The 24349-nt window shown below is 39.1% G+C and overlaps 2 protein-coding genes across 3 annotated transcripts in view; both read left to right on the top strand.

Annotated features, from left to right (window-relative positions):
* Window positions 1-849: 849 nt before the first annotated feature.
* On the top strand, window positions 850-5773 carry LOC112966263 (uncharacterized protein CXorf21-like). Of its 2 annotated transcripts, none has more exons than XM_026066207.1 (3): window positions 850-1062; window positions 1801-2011; window positions 4043-5773. In XM_026066207.1, exon 3 carries the CDS (start codon window positions 4088-4090, stop codon window positions 5009-5011), a length of 924 nt encoding a protein of 307 aa, XP_025921992.1. In that variant the 5' UTR covers window positions 850-1062; window positions 1801-2011; window positions 4043-4087; the 3' UTR covers window positions 5012-5773. The 2 variants fall into 2 exon arrangements, with proteins under 2 accessions (XP_025921992.1, XP_025921991.1); XM_026066206.1 differs by having other exon boundaries at window positions 4002-5773.
* A 17051-nt stretch (window positions 5774-22824) lies between these two features.
* The window catches only part of LOC112966300 (sodium/hydrogen exchanger 2-like), a 34402-nt gene continuing 32877 nt past the window's right edge, over window positions 22825-24349 (top strand). The window contains exons 1-2 of the mRNA XM_026066280.1: window positions 22825-22864; window positions 23848-24311. Of these exons, the coding sequence (XP_025922065.1) occupies window positions 22840-22864; window positions 23848-24311 (489 nt within the window). The 5' untranslated portion in view covers window positions 22825-22839. The remainder of the gene's footprint in view (window positions 22865-23847; window positions 24312-24349) is intronic.

The raw sequence follows: 24349 nt of genomic DNA, 5'->3' as shown, positions 1-24349 counted from the left end.
AAATTTGTGTCATACATCCTAGATGAATCAAATATTGCCTTTGAGGTCTGCTAGATAGACATTAACTCTTACAAAATCTTCACTCAAGTCTGCCCACAGAAATTAGTGTATCTGAGTATCTAAGTGACTATCTAATATGTGCTACAGTTGGATATTACTGCTTTCATTTGTCTTTGCAAATAAGTAAGGATAGAGGTTGTTTACAGATCTGAAAGTCAAATTTGAAAGTCTGCCTGTCAGCTGGGCAGCTTGCACTAAACAGAGGACAGCAGCAGCCAGCATTCTGCTTCTAATTTGGAGGTTAAATAGAGGTAGAGATGAGACTTAACTTTCATTTCAAAATAATCTAGCCTTTTAACTTGCCTAGAAATCTATAAAAACACAAATATCTGGCAAAGGAAGCCGCATCTTTGAAAATCTGCTGTTGACTCTTTCCCAAAGATCAAACCCTACTCACAGGGTCATCTTAGCCAACAGCTTGGCCTTCTGGACCAGGATGTGTAGCCAGGCTTCACATGATTCCTGCAAAGGTCCCAGATCTTGTAGCTGCCAAAGGGGCCTGTCTTATCCACATTACAGCTCAAAGGAGTAGGGTCTCCACAGTTCTGTTCTTAGTAGTTCTTCTACTAAGTAGTCAGTTTGATTTCTGGCTTTAATAAACAGCAAAAATGCAGGGGAAATATGATCTACTTCCAGATAATACTGGATCTGTTCTTAGCTCTATCTTTCATAAACCACCATTGCGCTTTCCTCATGCTTTTGTATATTCTGCTGTGCAGGTCATTACATTTGTATTTCCCGTTACAGCAGTTCTGGACGGTAAAACACATGAAACAGTTGGAATAAACAGCTGCTGTTCAACCTCCTGAAGGAACTGGCAAGCTCTTCTTTCTTAAGGTAGCTGGAATGGATGAAAAAATAAGTTGCACAACCCAAATGCTTGATTCATCAAGGCTGGCTGGAGAGCTACGCAAAGTCAGTACCATCTTAAGTCCATCTCCTGGGCCCTGGCAGAACCTGAATTTTAATATGAAGGGGATTCGCAGGCATTGTGCCAAAGAGGTAAGGCCAGGTGCATTGGATCTACAGCGCATGTGCAAAATGACCTTACATCACCCACAATGTGTGCGCGCTCTGCAGCGATGAGTCATTTGTTTATATATACATGTGCTTTGTGTATATGGACATCGCCCATGACTTAGCGATCTTTTAATATCAGGGGTATGACAAAAAATTCAGGGCAGAGGGCCGAGCGGATTGTATTTGTGCCCCAGGTTAGAGGCAGGAAACAGAAAAAAACATGGCAGCACCTGTGACACGCCTTTGAGAGAAAGGTAATTTTTGAGCCCCAAGAAGGTGACGTGGATCAGTGAGCAAAGAGACTGTCTTCGGCTGCCTGGTGACTACTACCTTCAGAGATGCAGATTCTTATATTTATTCTTTTTAGAGAAATAAGATTTCATCAAAATCTTGATGAGGACGTAATGTCAGCTTCCTCCCCAGTGGAGGAAGGTCACAAGACTACAAATTTAGCTGTTCCTTTCAAAAGGAGAAATGATATAAATAACATTGCCTCTGTAAGTCAGGTGGGTGATAGTATCAAAACTGAACTTTTATGTAGACAGAAGTGTTCAGTGGAATTCAGTTTCAATTTTGAATAGTCTGGTGAAGTACAGACGCCCTGATCACTTAGTAATTTTTGTTGTTTTTAAATGACGTATTAAGTAGCAGTTATGCAACTTGTCAGCATTGCAACACAGTCGGAAACATCTCAATTCATTTTTTAACATCCTCTTTTAGATTTGCTGTCACTCTGTACTCAAAAACTACACAGTTTTCCACTGGGACCACTTCTGTTTTAAAAGGAACACAAAATGAGGAACTAAATGGCGTGTACTTTAGTTACCGCTCACACAGACCGACAATGAAGAGAATCTGTTCTCTTACAGCAGTTGTAGTAGCAGAATTCTAAGCTACGTGATTATCCACCTTTCTTACCCTGTTAGAACTGGTAAGTCTGGGCTTTATGTCTGTTCTTTTTTTGTGTGTGTTTTGTTCCAGAATGCAGGCACCACTTACTTTGTTTTAAAGAGCGTGTGTGGGTGTGGGTTTTTTAAGGTTACCATGTTTTAGCTCCTATTTCAGCACTATGAGCATTTTCAGAGCAATATAGCTAATTTTTATAAGCATGTAAGAGTCTGGGTACGTGCATACCATTTTTCAAAAGTGAATTAGGCATGGAGTATTCTAAATTCCATTGACATTCAACAGGATTTAGATTTCTAAGTGTCCTCGTCTCTTTTGAAAATGGCACTTTCTCTCCTAAGTCCCTTCAGTGCTTCAGAAAATGTTGCCCTACTTTTTGCATATGTAAGTGGTTCTGTAGATAAAGTAAACAGTTATGCTAATGTGACTAGGAGAAGGCATGGTGGGCTGCCTTTCCTGTCTGCTTTAGTCTCACTTGAAAGCATATCCCAATTCCAGGGTTACAATCAACTTCAGCAGGGGGAAAATACAATTTATGCTTAAAAAAAAAGGGGGGGAGGGGGGAAGCAAACAGTTTTATTGTGGCATTGCATAAATCTAGAAGGAAAGTAGAAAATTTCCCCTCTATCAAGTAGTTGGAGTTTTAGAATAGCTTTCAGGAAGGAGTACTGGGATTAAAGAAATGACCCAGTGTATCAAGTTCTATTGCAGAGCAAATAAACTGGATTATATACTGTGGTTGCTTATACAAGCAAATGAGTAGAGTGAGGAGAATCTTCCCAGTTGTATATCAGATATCATATTAAATTTGTAGAGGTTTTGTTTGTGTGGAAGAGCTATCCAGTGACTTGCGTGACATTACTGATTTAAATTAGCAGCAGCGTGAAAAGAATCGAGCCTTAGTTGTCCATGATGTAAGTAGAGTTTTTAGTAGATTTCTTGCAAGGATACAAAGGAAGTTCCGGTATGTTATGTTCTTCAGGAGATTTAGTACATACTCTTCAGTAAGACAGCCTCGTTCCTTGCCTCCCTGCACTGTTTCAAACCATGAGCGCAGTAGAGATGTGTGAAGGTACTTGAAATCTGCAGAGATTAAAAAAACATTTGAAGCACAGAGGGATTTCCTAGTGTTCTTCGTTCCCCTTCTTCCACAACAGGAGTGTTTACAATCTTGCCCTCAGTGAATTTAAGCCAGACACAGCTTTAGCTGGAAAGATTCCCATTGGTTTTAGCAGTAGATGAATTAAAAAGAAATGATAAGGAATGAGAAAACATAATAGATCTTGAGGCATGTAGGCTAGCTTTTAATTATTCATGTGTACTTAATAAAACTGTGGAGCCTTAGAGATAAAAGCGTGCTACTCGTACACTATCTGCTGTTAAACTCTAGGGGAGACAAATTAACTATTCATATCTTTTTAAATCATCATTAGGAGGGACTCTTAAAAACTTTTGTGCGTGTGAATGCTCAAGTGCTGCATTTGGGGTGCAGTTTTAATAGGCATGAGGAACTGTCAGCATCTTTTGAAGGTCCTCAGCACTTCACAGGATAGCTCAGGCCAGTTTAGAATCAACTTCTAAGTCCAGCTTTGATCTTGACTGTCTTCCCGCATCAGGCCTTTAGCTAATAAATCGTTGTCTTTCAATAGAAAAAGCTGATTTGCAACTGATGATACAATGTAGACAACAAGTGAAATCATCTCGTTGATTTTTGTTAGTCCTTACAGTATAACAGCTCATGAATACAATCTGTCTCAGCTAGACCTAGTGCAGAAGAGACACCTAAGAATAAAGGTGAAAGTAGAGGTGAAGAACCTGGTGAATGCCCTTCTTATATCTTCAGAAAGTTTTTGTTGTTGTTGTTGTTGTTGACCTAAGTATAGATGTTAGATTTTTAGAAAAGCAAGCAAGTTACTGTTTACTAAAAAGAAACATTCTGGAATAAAAGCAACATCACAGACRGTCTTCATGAAACATGCATTGTTAATTTTTTATTCTTACTTCTTTTTTTCCAGATAAGCTTGAGGTACTTTGCCTGTCTTTCTTTCACTCACAGGTCTATATGGAAGTTTGGTGATTAGACTTTCTACCACTGGTCATCATGTTGGCAGAAGGCATCTTAACTGGACTTGTATATAAAGAAAACTGTGATCAAGATAAGTCTCACAAATGTCATGCAACTGAAAAGGATAAGGAGGGAATCTGGAGAGAAAAACTTGTAGACAAACCAAAAATTAAAGAGTTTGCTGCTGGACATGAGAAGCAGGACAAGATCACTGCTAAAAGTAGCAAAATGGAACACAAGAGAGACCCTTACTGGAAATCTGTAGAAGAGTTACCTGCAAGAGATCAGAAAGTACTTGTTAGAGGAACCATATCACCAGCTTTACATATTCCCAAAAGAGAACAAAATAATGAACAGCTGGATTTATATAGATCCTGGTCATGCAACAGCATTTATCAAAACTATCCTGACTTGCATATTGGGGGAGACCATGTGGGCGACCATACATGTGATTCAGGTTGTGTTTTGGACCATGTGTGTGATGAACTTCCTGATGGTCCTGTTCTGCTCTCTGTAGATATTCCTCAAGGTCAATCCCCTGTATCTGAGCATCTTGAAAAGCCAGGTATAAAGTCCCTGTCCGGAGATGAAACTGGAGAAAGGAGTATGATGCTCTGTGAAGAGCCTCTTTCAAACTCCATGCTCAACAACTACATGGAAAGAAAAGTGGCAGAGCTCTATAAACAGTTTTTTGAAGAAAACTTGGCCAGGTGTGGTTCTGTAACAAAYCTCCTGACTTGCAGTTTGATAAGGAATAACTTGAATCAGATAAGCTTTCAGATATCCCAGGAGCAGAATATAGAAACATCTAAAGCCAGAGAGGTGCTCTTACATTCTTTAGCTTTGTTTAGTTTGCATAATGCTACCAATGGAAATAGCTCTGAATTTAGTACTCCAAACTTACAGATCTCAAACCCAGCATGTGTGGAAAAGAGCTGCAGGATACAGTTCACATCATAACTGAACTGCTCAACTGAAGAGATGAATACAATTCAGATACAAATATTTCACTGTAAGGATTAGATTGGGAAATAAAAACATTAGACACTACAGACTTGTTCAAATAGATGTTTTAACATTTAACATACTTTGTCTATGGTGCTCTTACCAGAGGAAGATAAAAGTCACTGTTGTCTTTTTCCAATATAGAATAAGAAATGAACTTATCTCTAAAATGCTGTTCAACCATATTTTTAAATGGTATGAGCCCTGCTTCTAAGACTCTGACTCTGTGTGTAATTATACTCATGTACCATTGGATTTACTCCTGCAAGAACAATCAGTCAAGGCATAAGTGCTGATAAAATTATAATCTAAGAGAATAATCCATCCCCTCAATAAGGAAAAGAGTCAAATTGTCTTTGAACTGGAATGTTGAGAACTTGGACTTCAACTATATTGCCTAATCCAAAGTCCAACAAATTTTGCTTCTGCAAAGCTTGATCAGAGTGCCTGAGAAAATACTTCCTTGGTTTAAAAATCTTGTCAGCAGATAGAGATGTTCAGAACTCTGGATTATTTTGTATATAGTATCCTACATAAGAAATATCAGCCTTAAACATTAATCAAGACACTCAAGAGGTTCTAATCTTATTGCATATGCATGTTTGTATCACATAGGTAAAGTGTGTTACAATGAAAAGTTAGTATTTCCTACCAGGTGAAATAGCTGATCAAGATTGTGTTTTATTTTCTGTTTTAAAAACATGTTTTTATTTTAAATAAATTCTTTCCTCTTCAATGAAATACATTTATCTTTCTGTCATTGTATTACTATTTTATGTACCTTTTGCATTTTTAGTAAATGGACTCTGTCTTTATTTCCTTGGAAATGAAGCTCCTGCAGCCTAGACAAGCTAAGACTCTATTGCAACATTTCTGAAAAAATATTGCAAACTTTTTTCCATCTTCATTTGGAAGTGTAAATGCATAATTCACTAGGGAAATTTGCTTGCTTAACCTTCAGATTTTTTTTTCTTCCTTTTTGGTCACTTTTCAGTAAGTATTTTAACTGGAAATTAATAACTGTGTTGCCATTGTAAAATGATAAATGAACTAGGCTGTTATCTTGACAGCAGAAGTTTTCTACTAGTAAGCAAACCTCTTCACTCACTTGTATTATGACTAAATGTGATCTGACACACCTGCAGTTCTGGATTGGTAATCATGAAATCCAAATCCAAAATCTACCAACACAGCTATACTTGTACAGTTTTAAGCTTCCCGAATATGTGCTACAGTGCTACTTAAATCATGTATTTAGTTACTGATGCCAGTCAATGCACAGGTATGGGACCAGTTATAAAGAGCTTCTCAGTGAAACTTGCTTTGTTACAACTAGTTTAAAACAAAACTGTCTCTGTTTTTGAGATACATCTCTTAAACTCTGATATGTAGTATGCATTTTCTAAATCTAGGCCCTTGACATCTGTTCAGTCCTTTGAAGAGATCAAAGTTTTTTCTTTATTTTTTCTTTTCTTTTAATCCAGCATCTTTAGGGGTTTTTTTTGGTTTTTGGTTGTTTTGGGGTTTTTTTGAATCATCAGTGAGAGCTGCCATTTATAACGAAAATATCAGTAGGCTTGAAAGAATGCCTCAGAACATTGAGAGGTTCTGATTTCACAAGGGATTCACCTTGGAGCTCTTAATTCAAGTATTTTAGCTTAATTAGTTATGTTTACTGTAATACAAGTGGTATGATGGGGCTTAGAGTTGAGATTGTGCCTGTTTTGCCCTGTAGAGAGAAGAAAGTTTGCAGAATAAAAGCATACTGACTGGGTCCTTAATAAGCTATACCTATATAAAGACTGCTCTCGCACTGCTTGCTCATGGCATGGGGTTTCTCCTGCAGGATGATGCAACTGTCAACTCTGTGCAATCATTTTATGGGATGTCAAACAGGCTGCTAAATATAGCAGCATGTGTAATAGAAGGGGAACTGCAAAATATCTTAAGATCGTAACCTTTTCTGATGCCTTTCAGTCTTTTAGGACTGGTAGAACTTAACTAACGTGCCTGGCTCAATGAATTTATGTACATAATGTCTAACACATCCAAATGCAAGCATGTGGATTCAATATGGTATGTGTATTCAAATTTGAGACCAAACCTCAAATCTCAAAAATAAATCACCCAGTAATTTGCAGACAAGGCTGTCAATCTGATAGGCTTATTCATAAAATCTATCTAAGCATTAAGTCAATTCAGAGTTTGAGCGGAGTGAATACCCCTGGCTTTGAGGTGTTTTCCAGCTGTTACACAGGTTGGGCTTGGAGCTCTAGAAAGATGGGTCCTCCACTTGCCTTGAATTCCCTTGAAAACTGGGCATTCATTCCCTTCAGCTGTCTTTGAAAATCCTATTCTTGCTCTTTATTTCTCATCTGAATATCTAACTTTCAATCTTTGTATGTTGTTTTTGCACACAGTGTTGGATCTGAGCTGGACTCTTCCATGGTAGCATTGTGGTAGGATGAATATTTTCACAGGTATAGAAGAGAAAAGTGAGATTGCTAGAGTTTGGTGATTGGCAGGAATGAGAAGAATCCAGAATTCCTACAGGGAAGGAAGGTTTGGAGTGATCAAAATGAGAATCTTTCCCTCCTGCTGCAAGTGACAGGTAAAGACAAGAGTATATAGCAAACATTTTCTGCTGCTGTGTATTTGCAGGTGCTTATAAAATAGTCTTATAAAATAAAATCAGACTCATAAATGTCACAGACTTAATTGGACATTCTTTGCCTGATCAAAAATTCTCTTTGATATTAGTAGTGCAAGGAGTATATACTGAAACTGGTCCCTGTTTTCTAGGAGGATGATAGGAAAGGATACTTTGTTGTTTTTATGCACTGCCCTAATTGTATGTGTCTCATTAATTACCTTCTCAGCATGCAAAATCAAGTCAAAAGCCCTTTGGACAACACTGAATGACTTCACTAAATTCTGGAGGAGTCCAGAGCAGGCAGCACCCTGAAGCGTTCCTTGGTTGAGATGCAGAGAATGAGCTAACTGAAGGTGAGAGGAACAATATTCAGAAGGGCATCAGTAACCAAAGGATTTGCAATTAACGATAGAAGAAACTCTTCTGTGGCATTTGTGCTGCCTTGGCCTAGCCTTTTATCTCCCCGGGACATATTTATAGTTCAGCTGAAGTCTTGAAATAAGCTAATTATATAAGGTTCTTCCTCAGGAAGTGTGGAAGTCAGAGTTTAAAGCTGGGGTCCAGATTCTGGTGTTTTTTCTATGCTTCTCCCCAGCCCTGTGAAGTGAAGGAGGAAATCTGTACTTAGCTCTAATACTAACCTTAGAGTCTTAACCTTAAATCTTGGAAGTCAACTGCAGTTTTAACACTGATGTTAACGGAAGCAGCAGAAGCTGCTGAGTGTTGTGAACTGCTACAGTGGGAGAAACCCCCATAGACCTGCTTCTCACATTGTCATTAAAGAATCGGAGTGGCAGAAGAGGAGACAATAGAAAAATGAATATTCTGTATTTGCCGGAATCCAAGATTACTGTGAAGCTGTGTTGWTCCCATCCCATTCAGAAGTGGCTTCAGAACACATTTTAAAATTAGTTTTCACAGGTATGTGGACAATTTTAGCTCTAATGTAAATGTTAGAATGAAAACGCAACGTAACAAGCAATATTATGAGAAAAGCTTTAATCTGTAGCCTTTATTATCCACTTAAATACTATTCTTAGTTCCCTTTATTTTAATTGACATGTTTCAATTGATGACATGCTTTGGATTTATTTATATTTGAAAAATACTGAGCCACATTCTGGACTTAAGTGAGAAAACTCCATCAGCTGCACTGGAGCTGTGCCCATTTTCACTAGCAGGAAAAATGGCTCAGTAAACTCAAATTACATAGGAAAATCACTTAAAAGGTGTGCTTTTTCAGACTGTTGAAGGACAGCAGATGTATTTTATTACAAATGAAAGCAATGCCATATTCTACAGGTCACACACATGAGGCCAAATTCTAGCTGACAGTTATGTTTATGCACGTGCCAGAAAATCTGAAATCGAATGAGAAATATTGGCAGGGAATTTTCCACTTTCATTTCCAGTTCTCATTTTGCATTCCCACAGAGAGACATTCATCAAGTACTGTGACCAGGCCCCTGAAAGAAGCCGTGATCTTTATGTTAAATCTGTTCAATTTAACTGAGACATATAGTTAGGACCTCATCCACCAGCCTGTTTTGTATTGTCAGTGGTGGAAAATAAGCCTCTCCAGAAGGCGACTAAGCCCACCTAGGTGAGTAAGATTTTTACATGCCAGATTAACATTTACAATTATTGTGATATCTATTATACAGTCAAATAATAATATCTGGTGGTGATTTTCTTCAGTACCTCTTTAGTTAAGGATTTCCAGAGGTTTGCAAACATTTTACGAATAAATCTCAAAAGTTTAGCTCTCTTTGGAGGGAGGATTATCTCCCACAGGAAAGGATACCCAGCTGTGCAGAATAATAGCTTCCATTAATGTTTTAACATTCTGCTGAATAAACTTTAGAAAGATGGTTATTCAGCTTCATTTCCACTAGTTTATGTATGAAATTGTAATTCTGATTTTTTTTTTTCCACATTGCTCCTATTTTACGTACAGGTTCCAAAATATAGATATCTATTTATAATTGAACTCATTTTTCTTTACCAGAACATTCTTAGTTAGTTTATTTGTGATAATCCCATCAATCTGCTGGGAATATAAATCAGCTGTATAGTTCAGCAGCCACTTGGTAAATGAATGTGCAGCTGCTAACATATTCTACCAGTACCACACGCTGTCCTGACTACCTGCAGGCTTCTAAGTAGATATAAATGTATTTAGTACTGACCTATGAATCCTAAGAGGAATAAGACCTTCCTTCATGATACTTTCCCTCTGTCATACTATCCCACTTAGGAATTGCAGATATTATCCCTTTGATTAAAAAAAATAATAATAATAAAAAAAAATAAAAAGTAGAGGTCTTCGCCTTCAGCTGGTGTTTTCCCTGAGGGCTTTGCTCTGTGGAAGGCTTTCACCCTTTCATCCAGTTCAGCCTGTATGTGTTGATCTTCTAGTGTTGCTGAGCATTTCTTCGTAAGGAGTGGGATCTCTTACAGCAATAGAAGCCTGATTCAAAAAAGCAACAACAAAAAGACTGGAGGAATATTTGAGGCCATCTGAGCAAGCCAAGGATGGATTGGTGCATGAATCGGCAACAGGGCTGTCCAAAGCTGAATCACTGTAACTCCCACCAAATGGAGTTCTGGAGCTCTTTTTATGACACCATCTACCAGGACATTATTTTGCTTTGGGATATTTGCTTAGGGTTCTCTTTCAGGGAGAAAATATGGGGCTCTTGTTACAATCTTTTTCAGTTGCCGCTTCTAGGAAGCATCATCTTGCCAGTTTCCTGCAGCTTTATTTATTGATATTTTTTAGGTGCTGAAYGGCAGGTGACCAAGGATCTCAGAAATTTCACCCAGTGAATTGTAACTGTAGGTCAGAGGAGCTGTGTCTTTGCAACCAACCACAGAAGAAGCAATAAGTAAGACTTGCAGGAGTTCTTCTCCATTTCATATAAATGCTTCTTCTCCATGAGGGTAAGTGGAAACAGCATCTTTCTTAAATACAGCTCCAGTTATGTAAAATTGAAATATGGCATCCTGAACTGCACTCTGTGAACTCTGTTTGATCCATCAGTCAGCAGTGGTGGCAAGTTAGCAAAAGCTGACTTATGTGTGTATTTTGATAGTTTTACTGCAGTTGAATTAACCACAAAAAGGACTGCTAACTTTAATTTCCCTCTGCTGTTTACACAAGCCTGGAAATACTAGCCTAACTGTGAATGGGAACTTCTATTCACCAAAGATGAAGTTCCTCAGTTTATGTTAACCAACATGGTACGGCTCTTATTCCCTTGTCATGCTTTTGTATCAGGCTTTTCTATAAAATCTGATCCTACAGTATCTAGATGTAACATGTCCTGTATAGATTTCACAAGTTTTAAGGGACAGTATATGTTTGGAGTTCCTCATGAATAGTGTTCAGTGCTTTATTTTACATGCTCTATTTTATTTCTGAATAATAAAGTCATGGAAAATGACTGCTTTCACTTGTTCCTCTGAGCACATTTAGAAAATAGGGTAGTTGAGCTGTCTCACAGGGTTATTGGTTATACTACAGAAGGGTAGCAAATACACTTTGCATCGTAAGATTTACCGGTAAATGACTCCATATTGTAGAAATACACTCTTAGAATATCACTGACATGTACGCTCTGACTTACTTTTTAGGTAGCCTTAAAGCTCCTGCTTGAAAAACTTCTTGTTTTGTGCAATAATGTAATTTCTTAATATCCTGTGTTGCTATTTTTTGTCTCATTCCTCATCTATGGTCACTGCACACTTCTGCTTTCCATTGCCACATTTGTAAGACATACTATAATCCTTACCRATTTGTTCAATTGCTTTGCCCATTTGCTCATACCTATAAATTTGATGTTGTAACAATTATCTACTTACTAACAAAAGTTAACAAAGTGCTGAGCATATACTTTGAGAGCATCAGATGAAAAGTTTTACATAATTATGCATTTGATGTTATTAAATTCCATTGGCTTAAGGGTAGAACTGTGGGTATGATGCCACATTCTTAAATGGTGACCAATGTAGATACAAAGGAGTATCTGACTCTTACTTTTTATGTTGCTTTCTCTTGGCCTTCACGTGTAACTGAGTTTTGGCAGGTTAACCAGTTACAGTTGCTCAGCCATGATGAACAGTAAGGGAGACAGGGCTCAAGACAGGCAGCTCACAAATGGTTTCCCAACCGTGTACTGATAATGCCTGGTAAGATGAGTATGCTCTTAGTCTCTTCTGAGCCTGGCAAATGCTCTCTGTTTTGTTCTGTGCTTCATGCAGTGTCGTACTTCGTTGTAATTGCTCATTTATCCTGACATAACCTTTCTTTATGGAAATACCCTGAATTCTTTCTCATGCAGAAAAAGTAGAGCAAAAGAAACCCAGACTTGCACCCACCCTCACCCTTTCTGTGTACATAAACTCTATTAAGGTAGACTCTACCTTGTTTTAAATGAATAAAATCTGTGAACTTACTGGAACTGGGAACATAACTGCAAACTAATTTCCAAAAAACGTTGTCTTGAAGTTTTAAATGAACAGATTTTGTTCATTCTTATTCCTCTTTCCTGTTAGCTGAATTAACCAACTTTTTCTGGAACAGAAAGTGAAAACTTTAATGCTACATATGGAAAAATTATGCAAGTTAAACTTTAAAATCATACGCCTGAATGTTTGTGCTGGTTAGGTCTGAATGCTCAGAGAGCTGACACAACACCATTTCCCTTTTCTAACCATTCACCTCTCAAACTCAGTACCAAACATATAAAGTATGGATTACTGCTCACAGGCAATGCCATTGCATTAACATGGCTTTCAGACAGATCTACTGAATATTTTTATATAACAAATACCTGCTAGGAAGTAGCCATCAGCTGATGTTTATTCTACAGAAAGAAATTGAAGRCTACAGTCAGCAGATAAAGGACTCAAGAAAAAGTATACTTCTCCCAGTAGCGCATCGCCAGCCCCCCTCGGAGTGCACTGCAACACACTGTGCCGTATGGGTGTCCGGAAGGAGCAGCGTAGCAGTCAGTGTGTTGATAGATGGGGATTGAACACAGCTCCAGCTATCGTAACTGCATTTTAAGAGAAATAGTGAGTGCTTTGAAGCACTGGGGGGCAACAGACACAATTCTCTCCAAAAGGGCAATATTTGCCTTTTTATATCAGGGCCACGTTGCTTACAGCATTACCTTGGGCCCATCGCTCAAGTGCATGAGTGGTACAGGGAGCGTCTGTTAGCAAAGGCAACTGGTGGTGTTGTGCCAGGGTAAGATCAGTAGTGTTTTGCAGCTGCCATGAGATGCTATTTCAGTGTCACACAGTGGAAAAGTGGTGAATTGGCTCCCTTGATAGTGTTTTGGGGAGTCTAAGTGGTTGAGTGGGGGCCACCTGTAAAGCTCTAAGGTCATTAGCTTTGTGTAGCATTTCCCCTTTTGTTCTGAGTTCTGAGGTTTTGCTTAATGCAATCTTTTGTGGAAGAGGGAGGTGGAAAAAGAATTGGGTTTGATTATCTTGATCTTTGCTCTGCTTCTGAACCAGTTGAAGGGAGTTCTCTTTCAGAAGTGCTCTGTGGTAAAGCTGGTTGTAAATAGAAAAGCATGTAAAATACGTTTCTGGATATTTATCCAAACTGAGTTGAAATCCCAGAATTAAAATACCAATGTTATCACTRCTAAATACACAATCTTCCAGAGGCATAATATGCTCCACATCTTTGTCTGAGATGAAAAATTAACTATATGTTCTTGGATCTACTGCAGCTTTATTACATAACATTTATAATCATGAGTTTTAATGCAGGTAACACTGCAGTATGCCTGTTGTAATCACTTAAACTGATTTCCAGGGTTCATTTTCCTCTTTGGCTCTTGTTTTATTCTGTGATTACAAAACTAACCTGACTGTGCATCATGACGACAGTCATATTCAGTGTTTGGTTTGTCCAGACTTGCCTATTTTCCTGGTAGGTGACTAGCAGATCGGTCAGAGAACAGGAAGAATTGAGTAAACTGGCAGAAGATGGTGAGCGAGTTAGAAGATTTTCTTCCATCCTCCTCCACAGCTGAGCATGTGCATGCATATAAGGGAAAGCAGCAAGAATAGCGAGGGAGAGGAAGAGCCGAATATCCCTGCAGCAGCCAGACGGCAGCTGCAGAAAGGATGGAGACTGCTGTGCGCGACCCATAGCTGTGACCCATGGGCATGACATGCGCTCATCCTACTAGGAAAAGGTCCTGTAGGAGTTTGTTCCTACCACCAGGAGATACAGTCCAGTCTTGTCATATGTGAACCTCCAGGTGAGAGCAGAAAAAGTCTTAGGCTGTGCTCTCACGAGGAGGGTTTGAAGGATCCTTGGTTTGGGCTGTTGATTACTGAGGCACAACTTTCTTATCATTGTTGATTCATGGGGACTGTGCTTCCTTCAACTGGACTTAGCCTCTGGGTCTCCTAGACTGATCCACTGTACATTAACACTGTTACTCGGAAAGATAGCTTCCTGGATCAATAGGCTATCGTCCAATGTGATAAACAAGATTTAAATGATAGTAAAGAAATATTTATTTGTTGCTGTTTGGGGGGGTGTCTCATAAAAATATCAAAAGTAAATTCCTATGTAAAATCATAATTAATTTTTGACTGGATCAAACAGAAATTGTTACCAAACAGCCTCCAATCCTATTAGATGTCAACTGGAGTATTTTTTTCCCACAAATTTAAGGGCTTTTGTCTAATTTGATCACCTAAAAAGTAACGAGTAGCAAAAATACTTAATGGAAGAAATCAAATACCATCACTTGAATATAAATCTTACTTGCAGTTGTGTGAATTCTTAGATGTGTCTCAGGGAATTAAAATTTTGGAGTGTAAATCAGAAAAAATGTTTTTAGGTTACCAAAAAGGCCAAGCATTTGTTGTTTTACTGAGGCCACRGTCACAGGCTTCTCTAGTTACAATGATGAAGAAAAAATATTAGAGGCCATTTAGTTTACAAGTCATTTAAGCAATTGCTCAAAGTGCTCAAGCTGTTGTTGACAAAGGTACAATCCAAACAGAAKTCAGTGCCAAAATGATTAAAGTGTACTCAGCCTGTAATTGCCCTATAGGAGTTCTTTAAGACCATGTTAATTAGGCAGTTGTTAAATGTAAAGTTGTAATTCAGTCAGTTTGAAAGTCTGCTGTCTGAATGCCGCTTAGAGGGGAGCATACCCAGACTAGTGTGTTTGCAATGATAGCAGATTTATAGCCATATGGAAAAAGAATGGGTGCTAGGCAAGGAGAATACGTGGAAGTATGTAAGTCATTCTGGTTTGGATCATCTTAATGCTGCTATGGGGGGGGACCATCTGTTGGACTCTCCATTTAGGCAAGGTAAAATTATCAGTGATAAATCTGAATATTTCAAGTTAGTTAAATATTAAGAAATGAAGCACAAGGTTTGCAGCTAGAATTGTATGCATTCTCTGCAGCTTCTTGATCATGAGAAGGTGTTTGCATTCAGATGTCTTTATCATTTAAATTTATTCTTCTGTACTCATTTCTTCTTAATATGGAACTYGCTTGATGGAGTTTTGTTCAAATTCTCCTTAAAATTAGATTTCTGAAGCCACTTTTGTAAATATGTGTTCTTCTTTTAGCTCCATAGGGTGCACATGAGTTAAGCAGTAGATCAGCTCAGCTAGCGCACTGCAATGCAAAGTTAGTTTCTCAATAATCTTGGGGTGTATGATATACTAGAGAAAAATCTGTGTTGTGACTTTAAATTTTAAGGGCTTTTCTATTCCTGCTTTCCAGAAAAACTGCTAGTGTGATMTTTCCCAGGAAGGGAAGTGTGATCAGGGGCTTGGTCTTAATTTCAGTTCCGATTAAATCTTCTTGCTAAATTGCCTGTCTGCTTTATATATTTTGTGTGTGCTCACAGACTTGTGTGTATATGAAAATTAAGTACTCTTCTGTCCCTGCTTCAGCAAAATAAGATCAATATTTTATGCACAGACTTTGCTGTGCATATTAAAATATAATGGGAAATGCAAGCAACAAGCAGAGGTTAAAGAAAAGGAAAAATAAGATGGTTATATGTGAAAATATGAACAGTTTCCTTTTTCATGGGGGAAAAAAAGATTTTTCGTAAATGGGGATGGCATTTTTCTGCAAGTACTTTAGAAAATGCATGTAAACAAATGACCATTTTGTGATATTAGTGGGAAGAATCATATTTRCATAGCTTATCAAATATTAATACCATTAATATTTAGTTAATATATTTATTATCTTTTTCACAAGAGGCTGATTAGATGGTGTACAAGAGCAACTTTTTAAGGAGATTTACTATGTGTCTATTGCAGCTTTTGTAACAGAACTATATCAGTTACAATTGAAAACCACCTTGAATGAGGAAGTATATCTGAATTTTTGTTGGGGGGAGGGAAAAAATTATCATCCTGATTTAGCTTTTYTGGAGAGGCTCCTGGATATTTGTTTAGTTTTGGAGCAGAACACTTTGAACTGAAGTGGTTGGCTGTTTTGTGCAAAAAGGAAAGTTTTTCAGGAGAAACTGAAAACAGGTCTACTTGCAACCTCCCCCCCMCCACCACCACCTGCAGACAGGTTAAAAAAGGTGATAAAGCTAAAACATAATCCAGGCGATCCCTAAACAGACTGCATAGAGGCATGTTCCTATTATAAATGTTCCACACTAATAAGGGCTCTGCCTCAGCCAGATTTTTCTTCAAAAATATTCAGGGGCAAATTTGGGGTAAGCTGAGCCGCAGTGCTGCCAGGCCAAGTTCACCAGAGCTCACCAAAGGGTTTGCTGAGAGGAGGCCACGGGTGCACACGGGGGTCATCCACCAAATTACTTCTGGGACCATGCATCGTCAGAAAGCAACCGCTCCCTGGGGGGAAAGATGCAGAAATCGTTCCGCTTCTGAGAACTATATGAGATGAAAAATCAATTGCTCTATCATGCCTGTAGTGTCAGTGTAAAAGTCAAAAACAAATTGGAAATGGATGTAAATAAGAGATTAGATCTATCCGTGATTTCTGAAGAGTGGGAGATTTACGAAACTAGACTTGGCTYGGCTCTACCGGAAGTGGTGTCAAAGTCAGAGCCAAAATCCTTTCTGGGGAGAAGGCACAGAAGGGCTATTTAGGTCTAAAAGATTACCCAGTGGGGTGGAGAGCGTGCCTGCTGCGCTCCAGGCAGGCAGGGCTCAGCGACCGCAGGGGGTAGATGGTGTTGCCTGTTTTTTAGATGATGTACTAATAACGAGGAGTGCAGAAAAGCATTTGCAGTGCCTCACAGAGGTCCTACAGAAACTGCAAAGATACTGTTTGACACTTAACAAGTGTGAGTGATTTTTTCAAAATCAAGTTCCTTGTTTAGGACACTATACACATTCAGAAGGAAAACTTTTAAGAAAAAGACAAAAGCTACTGAGAGTGGACGGAATGTCTCTGAGTTTAAATATTCTCTGGCAACATTGCACTCTCATCATGTGACGSTTTCCAAATTTCTTGGTGTTAATCAGGAAATCTGTTTCTGCTCTCTTTCATAAAAAATGTGGTTTTGAAGAGAGAGGGAAAATAAGGTCTGAAGTAAAACAGCAAAGAACTGTAATCTTTTGCAACATCTAACATTTTGCATTACCCCCAAATGAACCTGTGACACCACTTCTGCAAGAGCTAAAATGGGCATTTCCTACATCCGTGTGAATGGAAATGACAGCCAAATAGCATTTGGTCCCAGAATAGTCTCAAGGCTTAAGAGATGAGACTCGCAGATAGAAAAGAAGCCTTAGGCCTTTCTGATGTTAGTAAACACCACAAGTACTTATTTGAACATCTTATTCTTGCAACAGATCATAAAACCACAGGTGAAGCTACTGTGGGCGAAGACAGGCTTGCCCCTGCTGGTAGCATATGGCCCTTGATTTCTGCAGTTTACTGGGATTCTGTAGATGACTGGCCACCAGACAAGCATGCTAATGCAGATGCTCTGTGCCAGCAGCCCCTATGGAGAGGAAAGCACATAAAGGGAAATCCCATGCATAAATTATCTTCTCAAGTGGACCTCACAGATGCAGTTAAGGAAGTTGCTTTGTAAAGAGAAAAAACTCTGTTGCRTTTAGGGTAGTATACTACCACAGAATAGCTGGGGTGGGGAGGGACCTCAGGGGGTCATCTGGTCCAACCCACCTGCTCAAAGCAGGGTCAACTAGAGCAGGTTGCCCCAGGGCCATATCCAGTTTTGTTTTCAATATCTCCAAGGATGGAGACTCCACTGCCTCTTGGGGCAAGCTGTTCCAGTGTTCAGCCAACCTCACGGTAAAGAAGCGTTTGCCTATGTTCGAGTGGCATTTCCTGTGTTTCAGTCTGTGCCCRTTGCCCCTCGTCCGGTCACTGGCGCCACTGAGAAGTCTGGCCCTGTCTTCTTTACACCCTTCCATCAGATATTTATACGCATTAATAAGATCTCCCCTGAGCCTTCTCTTCTCCAGGCTAAACTGTCCTGGCGCTCTCAGCTTCCTCTCATATGAGAGGTGTTCCAGTCCCTTCATCATCTTTGTGGCCCTAAGATTTTGCGCTCTCCAAATAACTGCTTCACGTAATCAAAGGCTGATGTATGTCTTTTTCAGGAAATGGGGGTTTTCTTGGTACAAACTCTGTAAAAGGGTAAAACCCAAAAGCTTATGAAAGAGGAAAGATTTCAGCTTGGATTACTTGAATTGCACTGTGAAGACTGGGAAGTAGCAGCACTCGCAATGGTGGGAAATGCTGAAATACGTTTTGGACGCAATCGTGAGAGCAAGCAATCTGATGAGTTTGAAGGTGGACTTTGGTAAAGTTCTTGAGATTGTAATATGCAATTCCCTGTGCTGAGCATTTCTGTTTGGCCACAATTCAACACAGGATTTTCCCATGTTGTTAACTATAAGGTGTGAAACTTCATATACTCACAGTTAAGTAAATGTTTAAATGATTTGCTGAATTGAGGCCCAAATAACTTGGAAAGTCTTTGCGGTACCATAACTGAAAGATATATCACAAATTATTTTTCTTCCCCCCTGTATAAGGCATCTGCTTGTTCAAAGTTCTCTCTCTCATAAATTTCAGTAGTTAATATATGAATTTCCATAGATGATGGAAATTATAGGATTTAATTTACAATATTTATTTTTCTTTAAATGATGCATGCATTCATAGTAAAAATTAGGAGGCATGAGTTATAGTGTACTCAGAAGCAACTGCAAGTCAAGCTAAGAGAAAAGAGATTTCACATCTTTCCACTCTGAAAGGGTGTAAAGAAAAATAATTTGTTGACATGAATTAAGGAGTATAATAGCAACAATTAAAATGATTGACATAACATTTTCATTACAGGAGCCTGGATTCTGATCACTGTTACCATATTACACAATACTTTGTTCAGCTCAGAATCCTGTTCATTTTAACAGAAACGAGATACCAGTCAATGCAATTATGGGGCTCAGAATCTAGTCCTGAGACCTATAAATGTGGGAAAACACATTGCATTAGAAAAAATGAAAGCATGTCAATAAACATATGATCAAATGGTACTTTCATTAAAAAGTGGTTCAATAGCATCAGTAGCCATTACAGGAGGAAGAAAAAGTATTGTAGAATTTGAAAAACACTGTCTTTACTTCATCTTTTGTTTTATTTATAACTAGTATATAATGAAAAATGTTACATGTAAGAAATTTCTTGAGGGAAATGGCAGGCCAATTTATACAGAACATCAGGGTAAAACAATTCCTAACATAAAAATGAGTGTTCTTAAAATACTAAGAGCAAATTAGAAAATTCTCACTGTAACAAAAAGAATACATCCAAAATACTTTCAAAGAGCTTTTCATTATCCTTGTACAGATATAGGCACAGCAAGCCAGTAATTGGATTGAGAAGGATGATGGAGCTTTTAAGCACATGCTTGAATCTTTGCAGGATGAAATCCAGTTTGCACAGAGAAGCTTCAATGCTGCACTCGTTTGAGTATGAGTTAATAGGAATATGAATCTGTTGTTCCATCAGCATGGAGCTTGTTGCAGGATTGCAGCCGTCATTACAGAGAGGAACAAAGAAGAATACAGGAGAAACAGATTCACTGAAAACTCCACACAGAATACTGGCTTGAACTCTTTTCCATCTGTTACTGTTAATATTTTATAACCTTTTCTTTAGAATGATGGTGCATGCATGTGTTGCCACTTCGCCTGTAATTTTTGCTTACTCCTTAAGGACCTGACTTTATAAATTGGCTCTATTAGAAAAAATGGAGCATATTTTAATGTTATCCTCTCCTTTGACCTTCCTCTGATACTCTCCTACTCTATTTTTGTTGTTGCTGTTTTTTCTGTTTCCACTGATCAAAAGGGTGTTGATTCAACACACAAAAGCGTTTTGCAGAAAGCACTACTGAGCTCCACTCTGCAAGTCTTTTCTCCCTCCAGGGTCCAAACACTTCATTTTTGGCTTAAGCTGAATGTAAGTGAAAATTAACTTTTTCCCCCCCCCCCAAGAATAGTAAAATTCGAAATGGATTGGTCTTTTGCGGAGAGGGGAGAAGCCAAGGTTGGCAAAACTTTTTCCCTGACACCAAAATGAAACAGATTTTCTAAATCCTGAGTTCAACACCAAGTATTTCAGCTGAAAGAAGAAGTGATGTGATGGCTTTGCATGCAAGCCCAGGCTCAAAACTGCTTCCACTATCCTTAGTTTTGACACCAAGGTACTGTACATCTTTTGTCATCTCTGCCTCAGTTTACCCATCCATAGAATTCATCAGGAGAAGAAACCTCTCTTCTAGCATGATTTCCCTTTTTCTGATCCTACAGTTTTCCAGGCACCACAGGAAGCTTCTAAGAGCATTGTCTTCTCCAGGCAGCAGACAATGCACTCTGAACTTCTTCAATGGTTTTCTCCGTATAAAAGCACACTTTGTGAAGTGAAGAAAGAAGATAGGGAGATCCACAACAGCTGCTAGTGAAAGCCATCCAGCTGTCAGCGTGTTTGTAACTGATACCTTGTTACCTGGTTGACAATTCAAGAAAGAGAATAACTTTTCTGATGTGATAGTGGTAAATCTTCACAGCATCACTTTCCTCTGACACTGAACAAGGAATTCCACTGAAACCAGGTTTTTAACCTGTTTCCTAAAACTTTTCTCTCTCTGTACCCTTGTCACTGCACAGCTTCTGCTTATATCACTTCACAAATTCCTGCTGAGAAGCTTTCTGCTTCGTATTGAAGGGAACAGTACGTATACACCTAAACTCCATTCTTTCAAAGTAACAAGGGATCCGATAACCTCCCTTCTTCTTCTCTTCCCATATCACAAACTCTATGGAACTGAATTATTGAAAACAGAAACTTAGATTGCTAGAAGACGGTTCTAGCTGGAGGAATGTTTCTGTGTTTTAAAGTAAGCAAGTCTGGTAAAGGCATGTTATAAAATCAAATTAACTGTGGTAAATTACCAAGAAAACCCTTAGAATGTATCACTGCATCTCTCCCATCTCCCAAGATTTTTTGTCATCCTCCTCTTTACAAGTGAGATCAGAAACAAGGAGCTCATCTGATGTTGACAAATGCAGGATATGTTGGTCTTTGACTTTATAGGAGAAAAATGGGTCACCAGCATGTTATTGGCAGCTCAACTTTGGTGTCATTTAGCCAGCTGAAGAGAAAAAAATAGGCCATTGATTAGTCCAGCAGCAGCCTAGGGCGTCTGTATTTTAATTACATATGTTCTTTGGACTGAATTCATCCCTGGTGAAGCATCATTGACTCAAATGAAACTCCATAATGGAGAAATTTGCCCAATATGTTTTGTTCTCTGTATTATTAATACATCTAACAGTGTTATGAATAACTCTGTTTCCCAAAACAAACTTTCAGGTTTATGTAAAAGTTGCTGTTTGGAGACTTTAAAGAATCCCTAAGACCAAAAGGTTTTGCATCCTGTGACATAATCAGAAACCATTCCTCGTCAGAGGTGTCTGATAGATTTTGCTATTACCTATCTTGCTATCCTTTTATTTGCCTGTCTGTCAAACTTTTGTAAGCAAGTTCACTCCTTCTCTTGGCTTTTGGGGGCTCTTTTCAAGCAGTGAAGAGAGAAGAATAGATTTAATTTTTCCTGTTAGCTCTTAAGGCAGAAAGAAGTTTTACGCAATTATTGAAATTTATTGCTCCAGCATGTGAGACCTTCCTCCAGCACAACACTGTGGTTTTGTATTTAGCATAAGAAAGCTGGTTCCCTTGCTTGACTTCCCAAGTGGAAAATGTGATTATCAGTAACATTGCTGCCGTGTATCCTCTCTGTAGGGATTGGATTACAGATGAGAAGTCCAATAGATCCACAGTAAGGTTGGTCCACTTCTGGATGGAGCTGTTTGATGTGGGACCTGTTCCATCAAGGCCTGGCTGCCACAGCAGACGTTAAGTTTATTTTTCTTGCAGGTAGGGTATCTGAAAGACTGGTAGCCAAAAATTTTAAGATTCAGGACTAAAATCTGACTTCTCTTTCTCTCAGACATGCCTATGTATGTACTCGGACCACAGGTTCGTGAGACATTTCTTCGAGGAAAGCTCTGAAGAGAAGCCTTTGCCTATTTGGGCACCTGATACCAAAAGGGTGAGACTTTCCAGGAGGGTTTCCAAGCTGGAAACTAATGGACTAGGGAGGAGAGTCATCGCGAGGCTGAACAGTCGCTTCTATTTTTGCAGCGAGCCACACAACCAGGGCAAACTGTACTCTGCAGGGTGCTGTAGCCAGCAGCGCGTCGCAGCCACTGCACGCAGAAGCAGGAGTCACACGCTGGGGAGCAGCCAGCAGCACATTCCCCAGAGCGGACAGCTTCCCGGGCGAATGGCGAGGCAGAGCCTGGGATGCAAGGCTGCAGCCACTTGCCTAGTCGGGCCCTTGCTCACGTTCTTCCTCCAGGCTGCCAGGGCCAGAGCACTCCAAGGCTCCCAGCCGCAGTCGCTAGAGGAAGATGTTCTCCGGGAGAACACCAGCTGGGCTGCTGAGGAAGCCCAGGGGAATGAATCCTTGGAGCATGCATTTTTCTCCCTGGATTACCAGCATGTCCAAGTCCCCTTTGAAATCACGCTCTGGATCATGCTTGCATCCTTGGCCAAAATAGGTAAGGCACCAAAAATCTTGAGAAGGTGAGGAGGACAAGGTTCTCCATGGGGACAATGGGAATAAGGGCAGCCTTTGCTTCACCAGTTCCCCAAAATGGTATAGGGAAAGGCAGCTCCTCTTTTGCTTGTTCTGCAAAATCCCAGGAACTGTGGAAAGGAGTGGGGCTGGGAAGAGGAGTCCTTTCCTAAAATACTCTCTGCTAGCGGGACCAGAAAGAAAAGGACAAGCAGAGTTTTGTCTTTACAGTTCAAAGCTGTCTGGCATGCCAGCCAAATAGGTGACCTCAGAGTCTGAGGTAACATGCCACCTCCTAAACGCACACATACTGTATGTCAGATATGCTGCGCACAGGGAAGAAAACTCCTGTCCAGTTACTTTCTAGGTTGGAAATGATTTGCCATATAGAAGTTTATATCTGCACATCCTGTTGAAATTAGTAGCAAAAACTACTGGGGCTTCCAGGAGAAGAAGGAGAATTCTTTTGGTGAATTTTTCTCTCAGACTTTAGCTCTACAAATGTATATATTTATGTAATACTAATATGAATTGTGAGTGGCCACCATGCCCTTGACAGAATATTTTTAGCTGCTGTAAAATTTCCATAGGTCAAATAAAATGTATTTTTAACCTTATGTTGCAATGAACTGAGGTCTGAATCAATGGTAATTTTAAAAAGTTTGCTATTGTCAGTAAACTTTAAGATTTTCTAGTCAATTTCTTACTGGGTAACTTTACCTTAATTATGCACACATAAAATTACTATTATATATTTATTATTATTGCTATTATCATTACTTTATTGTAATAATAAATTTAAAATAATAATAATTTATTATTATTACTTTATTACTTTTATACCAAAATGCAACCTTCTGAACGTCATAGCGTGGAAAGTTTCCTTATCCAAATGAGGAGCTGAAATTGTTTAGCCAGTTTGGGATGATGAGATAATAAGAAATATTTCTCTTGATCTGTTTTCAGGGTTTCATCTCTATAACAAGCTGCCTTCTGTTGTTCCAGAAAGCTGTTTACTGGTATTTGTAGGACTCATTATGGGTGGAATCATCTATGGCTTAAATAACAAATCACCACCTGTTATGGACAGTGATATCTTTTTCCTCTATCTGCTGCCACCTATTGTCCTCGATGCAGGATACTTCATGCCCAGCCGTCCCTTTTTCGAGAACATTGGCACTATTCTCCTGTATGCAGTTGTGGGAACAATATGGAACGTGTTTGGGATTGGCTTTTCACTGTATGGGATCTGCCAAGTGGAATCTTTCCACCTGCAGGATGTGTCATTGCTCCATAACCTCTTGTTTGGCAGTCTGATAGCTGCTGTGGATCCTGTAGCAGTGTTAGCTGTGTTTGAAGAGATACACGTCAATGAAAAGCTACGCATTTTGGTCTTTGGTGAATCGCTCCTGAATGATGCAGTGACAGTGGTAAGGACTAGCTTTTATTTTCAGTGTTTAGTGTCCAG

Source organism: Apteryx rowi, unplaced genomic scaffold (genome assembly GCF_003343035.1).
Source record: "Apteryx rowi isolate R43461 unplaced genomic scaffold, aptRow1 scaffold_24, whole genome shotgun sequence".
Classification (NCBI taxonomy): Eukaryota; Metazoa; Chordata; class Aves; order Apterygiformes; family Apterygidae; genus Apteryx; species Apteryx rowi.
This window is presented reverse-complemented; position numbering and strand designations above follow the sequence as displayed.